At 37.2% G+C, this 20,973-nt stretch overlaps 1 protein-coding gene across 1 annotated transcript; it reads left to right on the forward strand.

Annotated features, from left to right (window-relative positions):
- The first annotated feature begins 7,741 nt into the window (after nucleotides 1–7,741).
- On the forward strand, nucleotides 7,742–20,373 carry VIP (vasoactive intestinal peptide). The gene is made up of 7 exons (XM_075864448.1): nucleotides 7,742–8,032; nucleotides 9,242–9,358; nucleotides 13,306–13,446; nucleotides 15,008–15,112; nucleotides 16,323–16,454; nucleotides 17,268–17,382; nucleotides 19,268–20,373. The coding sequence occupies exons 2-7, from the start codon at nucleotides 9,252–9,254 to the stop codon at nucleotides 19,274–19,276; spliced, it is 609 nt and encodes a 202-aa protein (XP_075720563.1). The 5' UTR covers nucleotides 7,742–8,032; nucleotides 9,242–9,251; the 3' UTR covers nucleotides 19,277–20,373.
- The last annotated feature ends 600 nt before the right edge of the window (nucleotides 20,374–20,973 follow it).

Consider the following 20,973-nt stretch of genomic DNA (forward strand, 5'->3'; position numbering starts at 1 on the left):
CTAGGTTCTTCTGAACCTGGGCCCAGACAGTGCACAGTTCCCGATGAACCTCCTCTACCTCAGGATTATTGGAACAACCAGGGGAGACGGAGGAGAACCTTGGGTTAAACCCGAAATTACAGAAAAACGGGGAGACACCTGACGAGTTACTGACCCGGTTATTCAGGGAAAATTCAGCAAGGGGAAGGAATGAGACCCAATCAAATTGACAGTCAGAAATGAAACACCTTAAATATTGTTCCAGGGATTGGTTAGTCCTTTCCGTTTGGCCATTAGTTTCGGGATGGAAGGCGGAGGAGAAGGACAGATCAATCTCCAACTTTTTACAAAAAGCTCTCCAAAATAAGGAAACAAATTGTACCCCTCTGTCAGAAACGATATTGACTGGGGCCCCATGGAGACGCAGGATGTGTTTCACAAACAAAGAAGCTAACGTCTTGGCGTTAGGTAGCTTCTTAAGGGGCACAAAGTGGCACATCTTGCTGAAGCGGTCGACTACCACCCACACCACCGACTTGCCCTGAGATGGAGGCAAATCGGTGATAAAATCCATGGAGATATGGGTCCAAGGTCTCTGGGGAATGGGCAAGGAACGTAGTAGACCCGCTGGTTCTCGGAACCTGAGGAGTGGGGCTTTAGGCGGAAATACAGTCTGCAACTCTCCCGGAAGGAGAGAAACGTCTTACGGTCCCCTGAAAACCGGTCAGGTAGCTTGAGGTCGGGTTCTAGAGGTGAGGTGAGGGGTACTACTAAAGCAGCGTCACCCTGATTGACCCTTTGGGCCAGGGCCTGGACCTGTAGGGAGAGGCCCTGCATCTGCTGGGTCAGGGTCTCAAGGGGGTCCATGATAGCGTCAGCGTAGGAGAAATGGTAGACTAGGTAAGGGCTTGTAATTATGTAATGGCAGGAAGGAGGTGAAGGGAAAGTGAGCCCTAATCTACCCACCGCCCTGTCCCTGCCTACTTGCAACGACCCGCCCTAGGCGACGAGGTACAACTGGGCGGCGGTCCCTACGCTGGCTAAGTGCACAGGAAGACAAACAGGGAACACGCAAGGGAAGGGGCAGTAGCCACGGAACGCCACGAGGAAACGGGGCGGCGAACAAACAGTCAGGACCAGGACGAAGTGAGTACACCCGAGCAGGCACAGAGACAGAAGCAAGCCAGGGCAAGCAAGCAGGTCAAGCAGAACTGCAGCAAGGCAGAAGCAGGCTGGAGCAAGCAGCAGTGGGGCCAGGAATCCAAAAGAATTACAAGCACTGAGGGAGAGCACAGGGCAGGTAATAAAGGGCAGGGGGCGGAGCTAACTCCGAGAGACCAGGCCGCGATAGGCTCTCCCACTCCTGAGCCTGCCACCCTGGTTGGTGGGAGAAGGTGTCAGTCGAACAGGTCTGGCCTCAGGTGTGGATTGATTAATCCCAGGAGTATAGCTAGATGAAGTACCTGGCAGATCCCTAACAACATCTTAATAGGTTCGTTAAGACAAGCAGAAGTAGGGCCAAGTAGAGGTTTCTGAAAAGTAGGTACCAGCCAGGCTACATAACTAACACAGTCCGTTTTACACGTTCTTTCACAGTTAACTAAGGTGATCAAATCGTCCAAAAGAGCAGGCGAATCCCAACCTGCCAGTTCATCATTGATGCAACCTGCCACACCGTCCCAAAAATTTGTGGCAAGAGCTTCATTATTGCACTGTAACTCTGTAGCCAGGGTACGGAACTCGACAGCATATTGTCCCAGGGTTGAAGTTCCTTGGCGATGTTTGAGTAAGGATGAAGCCCAAATAGGTTTTTTAAATGCTTTTTTGAAAGTGGATAGGAACGTTTGTATGTCGAACATAATTGGGTTGTTCCATTCCCATAATGGCGATGCCCAGGATAGTGCTTCTACAGACAGTAGAGACAAAATGTAGGCCACTTCAGAAGACAACTGATGGATTATCCCCTCAAAAGGGATTGTGAACTGATTCAAATTTACTCTGCAGGACTCGGATTCACCATTATAGCTGTAATATAGCTTGGGAAGTGAACTACTGGGCTACTCTGCTGTAACGGAGTAGCTGCTGACCAGACAAATATAGGACAGTCACGGGTTGATGGTACCTGGAAGGCAGGCTGGTGCTGGATAGCTGAAAGATGGTTTGTGCTGGATTATCAGAAGTTGGCTGTGCTGGATTATCGGAAGCGAACACTGGACACGGATACTGAAGTCATCACGGACACTGGATTTGACATGGACAGTGGATGCAGATACTGGACTTGTCACAGACACTGGAAACAGGTACCAGACTCGTCACGGACACTGGGCACAGATACTGAAGTCGTCATGGACACTGGCTCACGGATATTGAAGTCGTCATGGACACTGGACACAGATACTGAAGTCGTCGCGAACACTAGACACAGATACTGAGGTTGCCACGGACACTGGACACGGATACTGAAGTCGTCACGAATGAAGTTTTAGAAACAGGCTACAGAAGCTTCGCAGACTTGCACTGGGTTAGCAATAACTTTGCTTAGGCACTTGGGAAATGGAGGATATGCCTTAAATAGTCCTGGGAAACAGCAGGGGTGATTGGGTAACTTTATTTCACACGCACTGACCCTTAAAGAGGCGGCCGAAGCGCGTGTGCACTAGGGCTTTGATGGCCACGAGCAGCAGAAGACGGAGCGCGCCGAGAGAGGCACGAGACCGGGTGGCGGGTGTCGCTGTCATATGCAGGGCCCGTTGCCAGTGTTACAATAGCAATCCTTGCATGTGTGATTTATGCTCAAAATAAAACTCCACACGTTTCTCCATTAGGTTTGCTACAGCCACTCCCCATTGCAGCTTGCACTTGGGGCTATTGATTTTGTGGTTGACCTAGCTTCACCCAAATGAATGAACACCATCCTAGTTAAAGTAGACCATTTCACAACGATGGCCCATTTTGTTCTAATCAAGGGAATATTCACTGTGAAACAAACTGCTGAACTAATAATTCAGAATGTATTAAAAATACATGGAATTACAATTTATGTGGTTTCGGCTTCTGTACAGTTCACTTCCAAAATCTGAAATAACTTTTGCTCTGCTCTTGCAATAGTTTGCTCTTTACTTGCAAGAGTAAATTTGTCTTCTGCCTTTCATCCCCAATCAAATGGACAAACTGAAAGAACTAATAAAACTCTTGAACAGTACCTTTGACTATTCATTCGTTTTCTTCAGGATGACTGGTGGGATTACTTATCCACAATAACTCTGAGCATAGTTCAACATCACAAAGTTATTTCTATGTGAATACAGGCCTTCACCGAGTCTTTATTCCTGATTTACCAATTTTTTTATCAGCAGTGACTGAACGCTTGACGACATTACAAAAGGTTCAAGAGACGATTGTTGAAAGTCTGCACGATGCTCAAAAATAATTTATATAGGCTTCTAATAAACACTGGAAAGCAACTCCTGCTTTTCATTTAGGAGACAAAGTGTGATTTCCACAACAAATTTAAAGCTCAAAATTGGGCCAGAAATATATTAGGCCATTTCAAAATTTTGCACAAATGAATAAAGTTGTTTTTCAATTAAGACTATAAAGGTGCATCCTGTTTTTCATTTCGCTTGTTTAAAGCAATTTTTTGAAAATCTTTTTCTGAGCCACAATTTGCCTTCTCCACCACCAGTAAATGTGCAAGGGTAAGATGAATATAGTATTGAAAAGATATTGGTCTCCAGAATCTATTAGAATAAACTGCAGTACTTGATCCAGTGGAAAGGGTATGGCTTTTGAATTAGAATTCGTGGGAGCCGGAAAACTATGTTCAAGCCCCTAGGCTTTCTAAAAAAAATGTAATCAGAGATATCCTAACAAGAGACTACTGTGTTCCAGGCAGTGGATCTTCTTATTGAGTTATCTGAAATGTTGGAAAGCTCCACTGCTGAATCTGTTGTCCAGGTTCTTTTGATTCCTGCTTTTCTGGATTCTTTTCCTTGATTGCCTAATTGGTTTTACCTTGTTGGCTGGCTATAAAAGTCTGGCTCTTGCCCTTCCTGATTGCAGGAATATTGAGCTTTCTGACTGTAGTCTAGTTCCATGATGCTTCTCTAAAAAACTATTATTGCTAATTTGTGCACCGAATGTGGATTGGTTCCTGATCACGTCTTTGTCTCTCACTACTACCTGTTGCTGCTTATATGTTTACTGAACTTGGACTGTTTCCTGACCACATCTCTGCTGTACGGCACAACCTGTAACCACTTTTCTGTGTACTGAACTTAGACTGTTTCCTGACCATGACTCTGCCTTATGCTACAACCTGTTGCCTCTTATCTGTGTATTGAACTTGAACTGTTTTCTGACCACATCTCTGCCTCAGACTGCAACCTGTTGACAGCTATTTGTGTACCAATCCTGGACAGTTACTTCACTATGCTTGCTATTAGCATCTTCCTGTCTGATTGTTTCAGTCACTGGACTCCGAATTTGCTACAATCCTTGACACATATAGTGCCCATGCATATAATATAAAAATATTGCCACATAATGATCACATATATATGCAAACAGCTTCCAACTAAATATTGCGATACAGTGCCATGATAAATAGTATCATACAGTGTCAGATTGTGCTCAGACAAATTACACAGCCCAGAAAGCAGTACTATAAGTCCCAAGATCATATTTTACAGTGCCATATATTACACAAAATACATTTCACACAAAGTGCCTAGTTGCTATCTTAATTTGCCAAAGCAACATACAGTGAGTAGTCCCCCAAGTAATGACTTACCTCCAACTCTGATGTGCTGTTCCTTGCTCATTTCTCACGATGACCCACTCCCTGCCTCTGCACTGTTTGCCTCTTAACTACCGCATAAAATCATAATTTTACACAATGTCATGATGAAACGTGACTTAATGCCTTTCACGATGGAAGGTTTCCAGGCAACTCTATCCCACATATGCCACTAGTCCTACATCAATCATTGAAAGTGTTAGTCCATTACATTACTGCACATGTGCATTAACAAAGTACAACAGCAGTAAAACAAGTGATCAACATCTTAAAGGAGAGACAAAGGATTAGAAAAAAATGGCTGCTTTCTTCCAGAAACAGCACCACAACTGTCCATGGGTTGTGTATGGTATTGCAGCGCAGCTGCATTAAAGTGAATAGGGTACAGCTTTAATGCCTTTCACAACCTGCAGACAGTTGTGCCACTGTTTTTGGAAGAAAACAGCCATGTGTTTCAAATCCTGTACAACACCTTTAAATTATTTTGATCCTTTGCATATGGCGCAGGTAAAGGTCCAGATGTCTGAACCTTTACATCCAGTCTTTACCCATGGTGGGAATAGGAGCTAAAAATCTTCAGGAAGTCATGCAGTCTGTATGGCCTAAGATCCCTAGCAAGTTAATTTCAAAACTATTGCTCTTTAACTCAAAACTCCCAATGACTCTAAAAACTATAATGATGCCTATTACAAGAAATAAGAAAACATACTTATGAGATGAGAATTCAGTACATATAAAAAGATCTATTAAAGTAATGCAAGTACATACAGGGTAAAGATGTATGAATCCTGAAGTTCTTATCTATACTATTCTTAACAGTTTGGGCAAAAATCAACTGATTCATGAAAATGTGTATTCTAGTAAACAAGTGATTTATGTGTTATCGCAACATTTCTCTATCTTCTAACATTATGTTATTTATACAATATATGAGCTATGCAGTTTACAGCAGTTTATTCTTCAAAATGTTACACATCATTAATGGGATAAATGCATTAAACAGATAAAATGCATGAAACTGGGTGATGGGTGAATGTACATAAATAAAATGGAAAAGCTAATGTTTAGCTATGCACACTTAATTATTTTTTTATTCTATGCAAAAATAATGTAATAAGTGGAAAAGATATATAAGGGAATGGCGAACATGGTTATTATTTTTTCACTACTGTGTCTATGCAAAGAAACCCACACCTGTAGATGGCGCCCTCATTACACTTACAACAGATAAATAACATTTCCAGCTCTAGAAGAACGCAGATACATTTACGCACACTTATATAGTTTTAAGTAATTCCTTTTACTTTTATGTTTCCGAATACTTGCTTTTACACCATTGAACAGTGATACAAACCACAAGAAAAGGGCAAAAGGTAAGGATGATATGTGCCCAGAACAGAGATGTGCATTAGATGTATTGTCCTTCAGTCATTAAGTAAGGGATGACATTTCCTGGAATTAAGCCATAGCAGGAACTCTGGTTTCAGTTATAGCTGTCAGCAGATAAACAAATTTCCAGGCAGTTTTAATGTAATTCGTTTAATTTTGGCACAATTTGATTAGAATGGACGATTAGGAATTGCAGAATATTCCATAGACGTTTTTAACAAAAGGCAGCATGACCTGTAGACGCAAGAATTATGCAAAATAATGCAAGGGGGGCCAATGCATTGTCATTAACCTGATGACCCTGGGCTACAAACAGATGCTTGAACTTCATCATGACATCAAACAGCAGAGGAGATTGGATCTCTCTTATAAACTTAGAAAAAGTTATTAACAGTTTATCTTTATTACCACAAATGTTTATTATAATAGTGTTGGTATTATAATGTTTAGATATATCCCTATTCAGACTGGATCATAATTTAGTGACCCTAAAACAAGTGAGCACATATTTGCTTTAGTTGCAGCCAAAGTCGCAGCTGGGCTTAACTTCACCAGGGCAAAGGTTAGTTCTCTAACCTAACTCTGCAAATACCTTGGTCAAAGGTGAATGGCTCATTGGCACCACCCTGGCACCCAGCACCCGAGACACATGACTTGCCAGTCCACCCCAAGCTATGCCCCTGATTATACCCAGGCCCTGGTACCTAAGGGGAGCCCTAAGAGTAGTACTTTGAACGATCAGCAAAGGTGGACATTTGCAAAACCATATATGAGCCTTCTGCTCTCTAACAGCCAATTGACAAAGTGTGAAGTACTCATCTTCAAACGCCACCCTTGTGGCTCTCTAGCCTTCAACTATTGATGGACTGCAAACCCTAAGTAAGCCACTAAAATAATTAGTGCACTCCCTTACATACAATTTTGTATGGTGGGCCAACTTGCCTACCCTTTGTAGCTGCACATATGATATATTCACCCCTGATGTGCAGTGTAATGTAATTATGGAATGATATAGTGACGCTAAATAGGAAAATCAATTAAAAATTCACAATTATAATACCTAAAGATCCTAGGAAGCCTATATATATATAGATTATATATTAATGTTTCACAATGTACATCGCCACAGACCCTGGTGATGCTATATAAATTGCTAACAAACACAAGAACAAGTAATAAGACAAAATATTCACGTTTAATTAAAATCCATTCTGTAAATCAAATAGAAGGTATAAATTAACCTTCTGATAATAAGTAAGCACCTGTAGTGTGGATGTGCAGAATGAATTGTATATAGTGCAGTCCTATACATGATATACTTGTGTGCCCCTATGTCCACAGTAGCCAGGCTGCCTTTCATCAGTGTGGTCCAGTTACAAGTGTAGAGCTATTAATGACATTGTGGATGTGCAATCATTCATTACCTAAGTAAATTAGCAGCTACATAGTCATGTCTTATGGAATCCATTGATCACACAGGGACTTCATCTGCAGTCCTAAGCAAGGAGGTGATGACGACTTTTTAGTGTATCCTCCTGGGATGTGGAGTGACGTCTTCACATAAGCCACTTGAGTTAGTTGTTGACCAGCCCTTCTCTCCCACTCGTTTTATAGGAGCATGTTTCTGTATTAAATGAGACGATCCGAGGCTGCCTGATAAGTGCACACTCCTAGCAGTGTGAACAAGAGCAGGACAAGATCACAAGCAACTTCCAGCAGCAACACGTCTGTCTGTTTCCAGGAGACTTGGCTGAGAGTTTCAGCACCACGGAGAGCACCTCGTCCCTTCTGTGCCCAGTAGGAAGTTCTGAAAAGTCAGCACTGGTTTAAGGACATACAGCAGAGAAGAGGGAGGCTGCATTTTAAGTAAGTAATAGCCGTTTTGTTCTCATGTATTAGAGTCATCAAAGTAGCTGCTAAAATGTGAAAGAGAGATAGTCATCAACTTCTGAGCTGACTTTTGAGAGATTCTATATACACAATAGGAAGAGATATAGCTTTGAAATAGGATAGAAATATGAAATGTATGTGATAGATATAAAATACCCAATATAATAAATAGCTTGATAGCTATTAAATATGATGATAGATGGATTTGAAATATGAGAAAAATTAAATACTATAGATGATAGCTAAATATATGCTCAATAAATATGATAGATATAAAGATAGATTTGAGATAATAGATATGACAGTTGATAAAAAGAACAATGTATAAATATGTATCATAGAAGATGATGATAGATAGATAGATAGATAGATAGATAGATAGATAGATAGATAGATAGATAGATAGATAGATAGATAGATAGATAGATAGATAGATAGATAGATAGATGATAGATAACTAGATGAATTCATACATAGATACAATGATACATAGATATGATGGAACATAAATAACAGATGTTAAAAATAATTTTGAAATGTGACAAAGCTGGATAGATGTATTAAGAGATAGATGATATATTGATAGACATGACATATGATTGATTTGATTAATACATTGATTTTAATAGATAATAAATATGATGATACATTTTAAATGACAGAGAAATGAAATACCATAGATGATAGCTAAATATATGCATAGATAGATAGATAGATAGATAGATAGATAGATAGATAGATAGATAGATAAATAGATGATAGATAGATAGATAGATAGATAGATAGATAGATAGATAGATAGATAGATAGATAGATAGATAGATAGATAGATAGATAGATAGATAGATAGATAGATAAATAGATGATAGATTGATAGATGAAATTTGATTGATTGTAATGATTATTATATTGATTTTAGTAAATTTATTTATAGATAGATTTTAAATTTCATAAAGCGATAGGTACATACATTCGATAAAGACAGAACTATTTGAAATATAATTGTTAGACTTTAAAATAAATAGATGTCTGTAGATACCTAATAAAAAAAAACAGCAAATATATATATATAGTGTGCTAACTATACTGCAAAAAAATAAATATTAATATGTATATATTTTACATAATATACATTGTGTATTTTCTACCTGTAGTCAATGTGACACATTGTTTCTTCTCCATCAGGGTTGAAGTAATGGAACATAGAATCATCTTCCACCTTATGGGGCTTTTTATGCTATTCAGTGTTTTCTACCTCCGAGCACAGGCGTTACCTCCTATGGGGACCTATTCCAATAGCAGGTAAGGAATGTTTTTTTGTAATTTTTAATCCCATACTTACCATAATTCAGTCTCACAATTGGAGAATTGTACCATGTGTGCTTTGCAAACAAGATACAATGTATAGGATACCCATGTTATAGTTTATGTGCAGCTATGTAACATGAAATAGACGCAGTATATTGGCCATTGCTTTATTGCTATCCTATCAAATTAATTGTTGCCTCCATTTTAGAAAATGTTTTAAAAACTGGCGCGAAGGTGGTACTGTAGAGTGTAATCCTCTTGTCCTCTGAATCTTGAAATTACGACGCTACATTTGATGAGGCTGTATAGTGGAACACGTTTTTTTTATTCAAACACATGGTTGTCTAAAAGTTTGTAACGAGAATATTAGTATATATATATATATATATATATATATATATATATATATATATAGAGAGAGAGTAGAAGTCTGACCTCTGTGACTTCCCTCAATTCTGAGAAAATGACGGTTTTTGAGATGGCCACTCTTCAATAAAATGACTGGGAGATAAAGAAGCGTTGAAAAGTGTTTATTTGCAAAACCCCTGATATTGAAATAATATCCAGTATGAATGGGAATTTGCAGATCGGCAGAAAGCCCCTTGAGCACTGTCAGCAGACATAGGATATATCTTCTGCTGACAGATTAGCAGGGCAGCAGTGAGGAATTATCCAAATTGCTTAAAGTTTATATTACAAATGCTTCCACTTATTGCAGTGAATTTAGGCTCTGCTGCTCATTAGACAGTAACATGCTCCAGTATTCTTCTTGCTGTAATATGGCACTAGTCATGTCTCACATAATCTGGTGAGGCACCTCACATGTGACATAGTGTATGTATATATATATATATATATATATATATATATATATATATATATATATATATATATATATTTATACATAAAGAGAGTAGCACAGCTCCAGATGGTGGGTGCAAATAAATCCTCCCAGACTCAGGCTATGGGTCCATAGGTACAAAAAGCAAAAAGCAGAGGCAGCACTCCAGATTGTGAATAAAAAAGTGGTGTGTTTTATTCACCCCAGCAACGTTTCAATCCAACTCAATGGGATCTTGAGAATTTAAAGAAATATAATGTGTTATTTAATATTTATCTTGTCTTAAAATCCCTGGTTTAACTCCTTATTCTATACTGCAGTAGTAGTAGTAGTAGTAGTAGTAGTAGTAGTAGTAGTAGTAGTAGTAGTAGTAGTAGTAGCAGCAGCAGCAGCATCAGCAGCAGTAGCAGTAGTAGTAGTAGTAGTAGTAGTAGTAGTAGTAGTAGCAGCAGCAGCAGCAGCAGCAGCAGTAGCAGTAGTAGTAGTAGTAGTAGTAGTAGTAGTAGTAGTAGCAGCAGCAGCAGCAGCAGCAGCAGTAGCAGTAGTAGTAGTAGTAGTAGTAGTAGTAGTAGTAGTAGCAGCAGCAGCAGCAGCAGCAGCAGTAGCAGTAGTAGTAGTAGTAGTAGTAGTAGTAGTAGTAGTAGTTGTAGTGATTGCCAGCCTCTCTCTTTTTTTAAATGTAATGAGACGTTGTCCATACCCTACCACAAACTAGTAGTGTTACCTTGTCAAGTCATGATCTGCTACCATAATTATTCTCAGCAGAATGGGAAATTAGCAATATTTGCCGGTTCTGATTATCAATTAACAGACTTATAGAATAATTATTAATTGTATTTCATCCAGAATAAGGGCTTAATATTCTGTAGTCGTCATTAAGAGCTTTACTGGGGATGTACAAGACATTGAGTAGAAGTATTTAAAGGCTTTGAAAGGAATTCAGATATTATGTATAATATAAACAATATGTTTCTAGAACAATAAGCTATATTAGTATATCCATAAAGGTTATAACATTATTAAAAATATAAATGTGAAATCTCCAAAGACAAAATGTGTTTTAATACTATTACTTGTCTGGAAATAAATAACAGTTGACATTTGCATCGTGTTAAGCTAGTTGGTTTTCTATCCTTGACTGTCTTTACATGACTAGAACTATTACCTCTAAACTAGGAGAAGTAACTACTGAATCTATTGTTGCGGTAGACTGGTGAATGCCACCATCCATTTCTTGAAAATGTGTTACACAAGGATTACATTTGTGTAAAGGTTGTGAATTCTTTACCATTTACAACAGTGTATGAATTAAAATTGATAGTTCATTTAATAAGCTTGCAAGTGCAACATAACTTGCTATCCAATATAATAGTTGCAAGCAATAAAATGCAACCCCAGGAATCCAGGATGACACATAGTGTTGTTATTATTATTATAGGAATGGCTTCTATCGATTGCTATTTTTGCCTTTACTATTGATTAATTGAGATCTGTTTGAAAACAAAACTGTTATGTTTGTCATGGCTTAAGATGGAGGTGTGGATAGGCCCTCAGATAAACTCCAGTTGAATGTTCCCCTGGTTAAACGTAAACCAGTACCCCAGATCTACAAATAACAGTACTAACTACTGTACCATTGTGCTGCCCTTTTTATAGTCTTGACGGTTGTATAATGTAATAAGTCTTTACCATTAAGAAAAATGAGCAAGAAATTGGCACCGCAGTTTGGAATTCTTTATGTTGAGCCATATTCTTTAGCTTTATGTAATTTCTGTAAGATTTGATAAAGGGTGATACCCAAACATAGCAATGTGTATTCAGTTTCATAGCTCATAGAAGGGTTGTTAGGCTATATCTGACCTGTACAAGCATGGCATCATCTTGTTTGCCTCTGATAAAAGTATTCTAACCAGACATAAACCAATGTAAACATAAACTAGTCAATAACGGCACAATGCAAGAGTACAATAAAGAGATCTGAAATAAAAAAAAAAGTAATACGATTTGTCTATATTTCTAAACATTGAAAAATCAGCCATGATACTTTATTGTTTTAGTCCTTCAAACCCCCAACGTACTTCAATAAGAAATTACATTTATTAAACCCAATGCTCTGGTCGATGATATACAGTATGCTTCAATAGGGTTCTACAATACTTCAGCCAAGGTTGATGGTTCATACATGTTAAGAAAATGCAATGAAAGTCAATAGTATTTATAGCAAGTACTTGTCAGGAAGCACATGCACAACCTTGTCACTTTGATCAAAAGCTTAACAAGATCTTGCAATAATAATATGTGCATATTAAGTTCATTCTACCCATGATTACTTTGAGTATATCCTTCTAGCTATTATGTCACAACATTGAAGATATCTTACATCCATCAATATATTTCTTATTGGTGAGTTGACAACCTGTAACTGGTGAACACAAAGAGATTGTTCAACAAGCTAAACACTGACTTACATAATTTAATGAATAGTATGAGCAGAAATCAAGCAATTAAATCAATATGGAGCTCCCTAGTAGTAAATTGTTTGCAATCCATCCCTTATAACTTTGACTTACTTGAATGGAAGTGGTGTTTCGAGCCTTTATGCTGAAATAATATTAATGGAATTTTCCGATTTAGAAAACCCATTTTCAAACAGCCTATTAGGACATTCTGAGGGCTGCAAGGACCCAGGATATCTGTGCATTATATGGACAGCCCATTTATTTTAATAGGCAATATGTAATGCTTCTTTTCACCTGTGCTGGAATTACATGGGAATCAATCACTTGCTGCTGATCATTGGGGTCTCAGCACTAAGACGCCTTGTGTTCAGATTATTTTCAGGTTACCCTTTATCCAAAAAAGGGATTGACAAGATGTATTTTCATAACTATTTCTGGGGAGATATGAGTGTTTACAGACAGAGAATGTATGATATATTTATTTGTCTTTGTTAAGCTGCTTATAGTATGACTCACAACTGTCCAAGAGTGTTATTGTAACTAATGTAAAAAGGAATGATTTATACTAGAAATACTTTAGAAATTTTTAAAATGTACTCTCCAGTAGTTCTCATATAAATAATACATATAACTTCTTTTAGGCTAGGAAACAGATTGTCATTTGAGGGAACAAATGAAGCAGATCAGACGCAGGGGACATTAAAACAAGATGCAGACATTTTGCAGAACACTCTTCCAGAGAATGACAAGTTTTTTCTGGACATGGCCCAAGGAGTTGGCAGGTATACCACATGTATGAGCTGTATGTTATCTTTGTCTTGATTAGGCTTCGTTCACATTTGCAACAGGGCTCTGTTCCGGCGTTCCCATAGAACGGAACCCTGTCTGAAACAAACGGAAGCCATGATTTCAATGGTGACGGATCCGGTGCAAATAGTTTCCGTTTGTCTCAGTTGTGCAAAGGTTCCATCATTTTGATGGAATGAATACCGTAGTCGACTGCGCTATTGATTCTGTCAAAACGACGGAGCCCTTGAATAACTGTGACAAACGGAAACCATTTGCATCGGATCCATCACCATTGAAATCAAACCTATGGTTTCCGTTTGTTTCAGACAGGGTTCTGTTCTGACAGAAAGCTCCGGTGGAACACCAGAACCCTGACGCAGATGTGAATGAAGCCTAAACTGTGAATACTTTGCTGTGGTTGCTGTGATAGTAAACATCAGTAGATACCCTATACATTCACTGTCAAAAGTATTACTTATGTTCATTTTAGTTCCCCCTGAAATCATGAATTTTCTATAGTTCTAAGTGGAGTTTCGAAATGCATAATTCAAATTTCATTATTTATCTTATTATATATCATTATGCAAATTTCAATTTTAATTTTCTGTAATCGAAAACTTTAGCTGCATATAGGCATTTGTTACATAGTAAATCCTCTAGTTTCTAGACCCAAGCCAAGTTTTATTGCTGTCTCTAGATTTTAGTGCACAAAACCACCAGCATGTTTTTAGACTGCTAGGGTGTTGCATCCTAAAGATGCGCCTCTCAAACACTGCCCGTTATATCATTTTATCTAAAAAGAAGTTATAAAGTACTGGAGCAAAGTCCTGAGATGAGTCCAGTGGCATCCTGCACATACCGAATGAAGTCAGGCGCACTGTCCCCGACTTTAATTGCACACTGCGCTAGCACAGGATGCCGTTGCAGTTATCTCAGGACTCTTCATTAATTTATAACTTCTTTTTAGACCAAATGCTAAAACAAATAGTTTTGAGAGGGGCATGTTTGGGACTTGAAACCCCAGCAGTATAACCTCCTAAAATCATGAGACAGGTTCCCTTTAACAATTTCCCATTGTCGCCAGTGGTTCCTTGGCAGAAAGCTTCACTTAAAGGTTAGGAATGATGGGTAGATCTTCAACTCATTCAAAGATACTTGGCATTGAGTGGATAACACATTTAACAAAAATAAGCCATTTAATCCTTTCTCTCCGCTCACATTCATATTGAATTATCATGCGTAGGCAACTGCAATACACACTGTAGAAAACTTGGCACAATGTTTGATCTTACAGTACAAATGGAGGGAGTATGTGCATTGTCTATGCAATGAGGTGTGCTTTCTTCCAGTCTCAAATGTGTGACTGATAGATGTTAGTAGGGGTTGTTTATGATGGAAAAAACAAAACAAATGATATTATTATCAGTAGAAGTACAGAAGAAGAAAAGTAAAAAAATTTTCATGAATATGTTTTATATGTAATACTTCAAAATACTTGACCATTAGAGTTATGTAAAAATGACACATTTAAACTTTTCTTTGTTATTATGCCAGAACATCACGACACGCTGATGGACTTTTCACTAGTGGATACAGTAAGCTCTTGGGTCAACTGTCTGCAAGAAGATATTTAGAATCTCTAATTGGCAAAAGAGTGAGGTGAGATTTAATGGTGAATCTGTTATAAAACGAAGTTTACAAACCATTATAAAGTCCAAAAATACATTTCTTAGGCGGAAGTCAGTAAAATGTTAAAAAATAATCCTTAAAAAAAAGACAGAAAGTTGAATTTGATTTTGTGATTTTAAGTAAAGTCAATAATTGAGCCCCAAACCAGACACATTTGTATTATTTATTGCTTGGTGCAAACATGAACTAACTGGGTGAATTTCCAGTTACACCACACATGCCCAGTTGAGAATGTCAGATAGCCTGTTTACCTTAGCATCATGGTTTCTGTTCTTAATGGATCCATGACAGCTTTGACAGATATGAATTCAAACAGATTCCAACAAATCCTTATGGATCCTATTGACTTTACTGGATTCAAAAGTTTTCCGTCGGGTTTCATTTTTTCCCCAGCAAGAGCAGCACTGCAGATTGCACTACTGCCATCAAAAAGCAACAGAACACTGACAGAATGAGATCTAGCACCAGTTTGAACAACCTTTTTCCAACCAATGGTGTACCTTTAGCCTGTAGTATATACTTTCTTTTAGTTCAGATATGAATTATCATATGACATGTTCATAAATATGTTGCAGATTAAGGCACAACTATGTTGTACAAAGAACAGTGTTGACGTTGATAATTACAGTATGTAGATGTGTGAAGAAATGCAATGTTTAAAACACAGCCCCCTTCTTATAATACAACAGATAAATGAGATTGTCACTGGACAAAAATTCAAAGTTTTATTTTTAGGAGTCAATAAAATGTGTAATAAACCTAACCAGACACAATATTTGACACATATGTAAGAAAAAAATTGTTAAAAAATGTTTTTAGAAAATTAGAAGCATTCCAAATTGTTAGTAAAAAACAATTAATAGGGCTATCATTTAGAAAACTCCAATAATTCACTCAGTGTCTCGAAAAAATAAATGGACTAAAGTAAGGTTGGCAATGTGTGTAAAAGGTACATGTAAAGAATAATTCAACTTTTTTCAAGCATCACACAAGTAATTTATGTGTGACCTTCGTTTTGATGTCTTAAAACAATATTTAAAATTATTAATAATATAATTGTCAATAAAAATTATTTCTCTACAAATATGTAAAGGAAAATAATTCATTGAAATGTATGTTACGCTCATTTTAGCTTTTAATTATGTATTTATCAATTTGGTCCTATTTTTCCCTAAACCAGTAACAATGTTGTGGAAGATCCAGTTCCTGTAAAGCGTCACTCAGATGCCGTTTTTACTGATAACTACAGTCGATTTAGGAAGCAGATGGCCGTAAAGAAGTACTTAAACTCAGTTCTCACTGGAAAAAGAAGGTGAGTAGCAGAAGGACTTTAATTAAAATATCTGAGAACTGAGAACTGAGAACTGCAGAGGGGCAAAAACATCTACTTAGTCATGATTGTCATTATCTTGAGGGATTAATTTAGATACTTTGCAGACAAGTGAAATGATTGCTATGTGCTGCAACTAATGAAAGAATCCATATAAAGAACCCTTTTATTTTTCGCATTGTCGCAATGGCTTTTAATATTTCAAAATCTGAGATTTTTATATCCACCTACTTTAACTTTGCATGCTCTTTTGCTTATTACCAAATTTTTGCTAATTTTCAACTGGATATGAGACTAAAAATGGATTTTACTTTTATTATTTATATTTATTATAGTCCCTTGAAGAATTTATTTGACTTTATATGAAGCAAATGAGAATTATATTTCAAGCTACAACACTTACCACAGTTAAGAGACTGTACAAAATGCTATACATTTTACATATTCTGTATAAGGTGTAGAGAGAAACAATTGTAGTCTACAAACAATGAATCATATAATAATCGCATGTAGACTGAAAGTAAAATGTTAATAAAACACAATTTTGGGGTTTATCATATGATATGAAATGCATGCTATAATATACATACCTCTAGGTCCAGGTTCTTTTAGCCAGGTGTCACCGAACATCATGCACTGCCTCCTAACACAGATGTCTATATGACTGGGTGGAGCAAATGTAGTATTCCCTTGCAATTGGATGAGTTATGTTCAGCTGAAAAAGGGAACTTAGCTCCTATTGTACAAATAGGTGGTAACTATCATATAAAGCAAACTACCTCTCATATTTCATAGTCAAGAGGATATCAATCCTTCAAGCCTTCGAGAAGATGCTGACCTAAATCAAGCTCCATATTCCGAAAACTATGATGATGCCACCATTGATGAATTGCTGAACCACCTACCATTGGTATGTCATTGCTAATGATATTTCCTTATTGAGCCTCAATTCATCATACAGTAGCTTAGTTACTATCATGTTACTTTTTTACATTTTTTTGTTTTAATGATTCCCATCCTTTTTGGCCTTTTAAAACCCAGACACTAGCTTATATACTGTATTGCCTTATAGGCATACCTCTGTCTAAAGGTTCAGCCATTTCAGAGTCATTAAAGGGGTACTCCCATCTCAGACATTTATGGTATATTCAATGGATATTCCATAAATGTCTGACAGATGCTGGTGCCACCTCTGGGAGCCACACCTATCTTTAGAACGGTGCTCCCTGACCCCAACCAACCTAATGCTGCTGCTGTTGCTGGGCTCCGACCACTGAGGGAGTTTCCTGTGTTACATTGTTTCTGTAATTCCCATTCACATCTATAGGAGTTCTGGAAACAGCATAGCAAAATGCACTCAGTTGTTTATGGAAAATCTGGCCACCTCATCAGTCAGTGCCCTGAGCCCAATGACAGATGCAGAATGTAGGACGGCGTTTAAAGGCCCCCGTTTTTGAGATAGTTGCAGGTTTCAGAGGTGGGACTTGCACTTTATCGGACACTTACAGTATGGCATATCCTGTGGATATGCCATAAATGTCTAAAATCAGAATACCCCTTTAAGGCTCAGTGAGATTACTTACTAAGGCAGGATTGTATAGCGCACAGTAAAATAACCCCCATATTTACTGCTTTACTTTACTTCAAACCCTCTTGTATATTTACAAATTCCCATGACCAATTGTATAATAAGCCTTTAATTACAATGTCAGCATCAAGGCAATTGTGTTTTATATTTTGTAAAAAATATAATAGTTATATTGTTCATGGAAGGACTTAGAAGTAAAGGACACAACATCTGATTCATGTAATGTTTATTTTAGCTGATAATCTGTGATTCTTTATGTTTAATCTGCCATCTTGGACGTGAATACCCAACTGAATACTAAGACCTACAGTATATTATTTACAATGATTATTTTGATAACGTTGGTTGTAATTACTCTAGGTTACTGAAAGAAAACTATTTCAAAACTAGTAAGTCTTGTAGCCCTCAGCAGTCGGGGCTTTGTTTTGGTCCCCTTCATGTCTGTAATGTTTCCATACAAGTGTTAAGTAATGATGTCACAACAAGTTTCTCACGATGTGATAATGAACAGGGGTGTACATACCATGTATGCAACCGGTGTGGCTGCAAAGGAGCCTGCCGCCACTATAAAAGAATGGAGTTCCTTTTATTGTATTCTAGATTGAATCCAAGGAACTGTATAACTGCACACTGGTGAAGGTGATCACCTCGCTCTGGACAAATTTAAGATTGGACACCAAAGAGCTTACATACTGTTCCTGAACAAAGGCCTTCTTCCATCCATGTCTGCCACTGAATATAAATGCCTTGAATGTGCATGATGGATGACAGTGGTGTTTATGCAAGAGACGAAGCCCCATATCAAAGTTCAAAATGAGCCTGATATTTGGGCATGTTATTTGTTTCCCCTCAACATCCTGTCCTTGGGCCAATGCCCCTTGTTTGTTAACAGTACAGTTCCTCTGGAGAGGGGAGTCCTGCACAAGTGATGGTATGGGACAAACAAGGGTTGGGGTTCCCTCTCTACGGGCTCCACAGTAGCCACATGGTCTGTCTCTATGCTATATATGCCCTAAGTTGATGGTGATGTAACATCTCCAACAATCCTTCTCAACTCTTACCAACCTCAGACAGTGCATTGACAAATAAGTCTTTATTCTATTATTTCTTTTGTACGAAATAACTATGTTAATCTATGTAAAAATGGTTTTCTTATTATCTGTATGATGTGTGTTTCTAAAATGTCTGTTTTGTTCTTTTCTTTTAGAACCTTTGAAGAACGCCACTCAGTTGTTTAATCAAAAGAACAAGTTTACTATATTTTTGAGTTTGACATAGTATTTCAAAGAGATTACTTCTGTATTCAAACCAAAACCAATGTTGTGAGGTGAAAATTGTGGCAAATATGTTTCTTATATTTACAAGTTGATGTTTACACTGTAAATATTACTTTAGAGATCTCTACCTAAAGCTGTACATAGATATGCAAAATTCATGGAAAGCCTGTGATTTCATATGCTTCAAAATCTTTATTTCAATAAACGCATTTGAAAGATCAACACAGAAAAAAGGAAAGTCTCACACTTTGTAGGATGAACTAATTCAGGGGAACTTTAATGCAAATATTGAATCGAACTCATAAAAAAGACTGAAGGCTGAACAAGGCCAAGTGTAGCCTTTTGAAGATATTCCAGTCCGGGCTAAATTACCTATTGGTCTTCAAGTAGGAAAACAAAAAAGTTACCTTCTTGCCCATAGCAGCCAAGCAGTGTTCAGCTTTTATTATCTATACTGCATTGTAACAATGGATAACGGACTCTGATTGGCTCCTCTAGACCACAAGGTCATTTTAACCCTCAGACAGTTTCGATACACAAGGCCCATTATGTATTGTGTAGGCGTTTATATTCACCCTGTAAAACCAGATTGGATTTTGATTACAGAATAGTTCGTAAACTCCAAAGATAATGAAATATATGTCTATTTTACAAAATATATATACACTGAACCTGGCCCATATAAATAATGCACCTTTTAATGATTTGTATTTAACCTTTATTTTTTTTTAAAAGATTTTGATAATTTCGATCAAATAAAAAGGCTGAATGTATCTGTCATTTTAATGTGATACTGTAAAAATGCTGAAGTTCTTAAAAGGTTAAGACATGCCTAGAGGAAGATAAACGGAACAGATTTGTTTAATGTAAAAATTTATCTACAGCATAAATATTCAGAAATTAAACTGTGTATATCTTTGCTGATGACAGCATTACTTATATATAAAGTGGATACTGGGAAATTATAATATTTTTTCAAAATGAATGTAACTTATGAAATATGCAGATAATAAAGAGATTTTATCATCACTGCAAATTCGGATGCTTTTGAATTTGGATTGTGTCATTCTGTCTTCTTACAAGATGAGACCATGCTTATAGCCGTCCTTGTTGTACTCCCGATACCTGCACTTTATATATAACACAATATACTTGGGGTCTAAAATAATGTTAGTTATAAGTTAAATGAATATCTTCAATTATAAAAATAATTATACTATAGATGTTGTCTCAAACACTTCAAAATCAATTATGTGCACTACCGACTAACAGGAAACTTTGATATGAACAAATGTGTTAAATGGCAATCACATACAGTATTATAAGTAAGTTCCCTTTCTATACAGTGTAGTTTAGTTTTGTGATCTTTGTATCCACAGCTGGTTTATATATTGTTGCACCAAGAAACTGTTATTTCTATGACTCAAATTTTCCCAAACCAGCAAAGGTGTTATATTTAGTTCCCTCAAATAGGTTTAGGTGGTCAAGTACATACTCATGCTTCAGCAAAGCACCTACTAAAGACTGGTTATTATCATTGGCATCCTATAGAGGTGTCATCAAAATAAAATGTGATGAGTATATATTTCTTTCAATTTTAAACAGTTTTTGAATTATTCCCAAAAAATTTAAATAC

Source organism: Rhinoderma darwinii, chromosome 4 (assembly GCF_050947455.1).
Source record: "Rhinoderma darwinii isolate aRhiDar2 chromosome 4, aRhiDar2.hap1, whole genome shotgun sequence".
Taxonomy (NCBI): Eukaryota; Metazoa; Chordata; class Amphibia; order Anura; family Rhinodermatidae; genus Rhinoderma; species Rhinoderma darwinii.

Bases quoted from the DNA above. Each gene is read 5' to 3' on its own strand.
- VIP (XM_075864448.1), top strand. From the start codon at position 9,252: ATGGAACATAGAATCATCTTCCACCTTATGGGGCTTTTTATGCTATTC. The intron at 13,447-15,007 runs GTATACCACATG...TTATTATGCCAG, and splicing joins ATGGCCCAAGGAGTTGGCAG to AACATCACGACACGCTGATG. The intron at 15,113-16,322 runs GTGAGATTTAAT...TCCCTAAACCAG, and splicing joins CTAATTGGCAAAAGAGTGAG to TAACAATGTTGTGGAAGATC.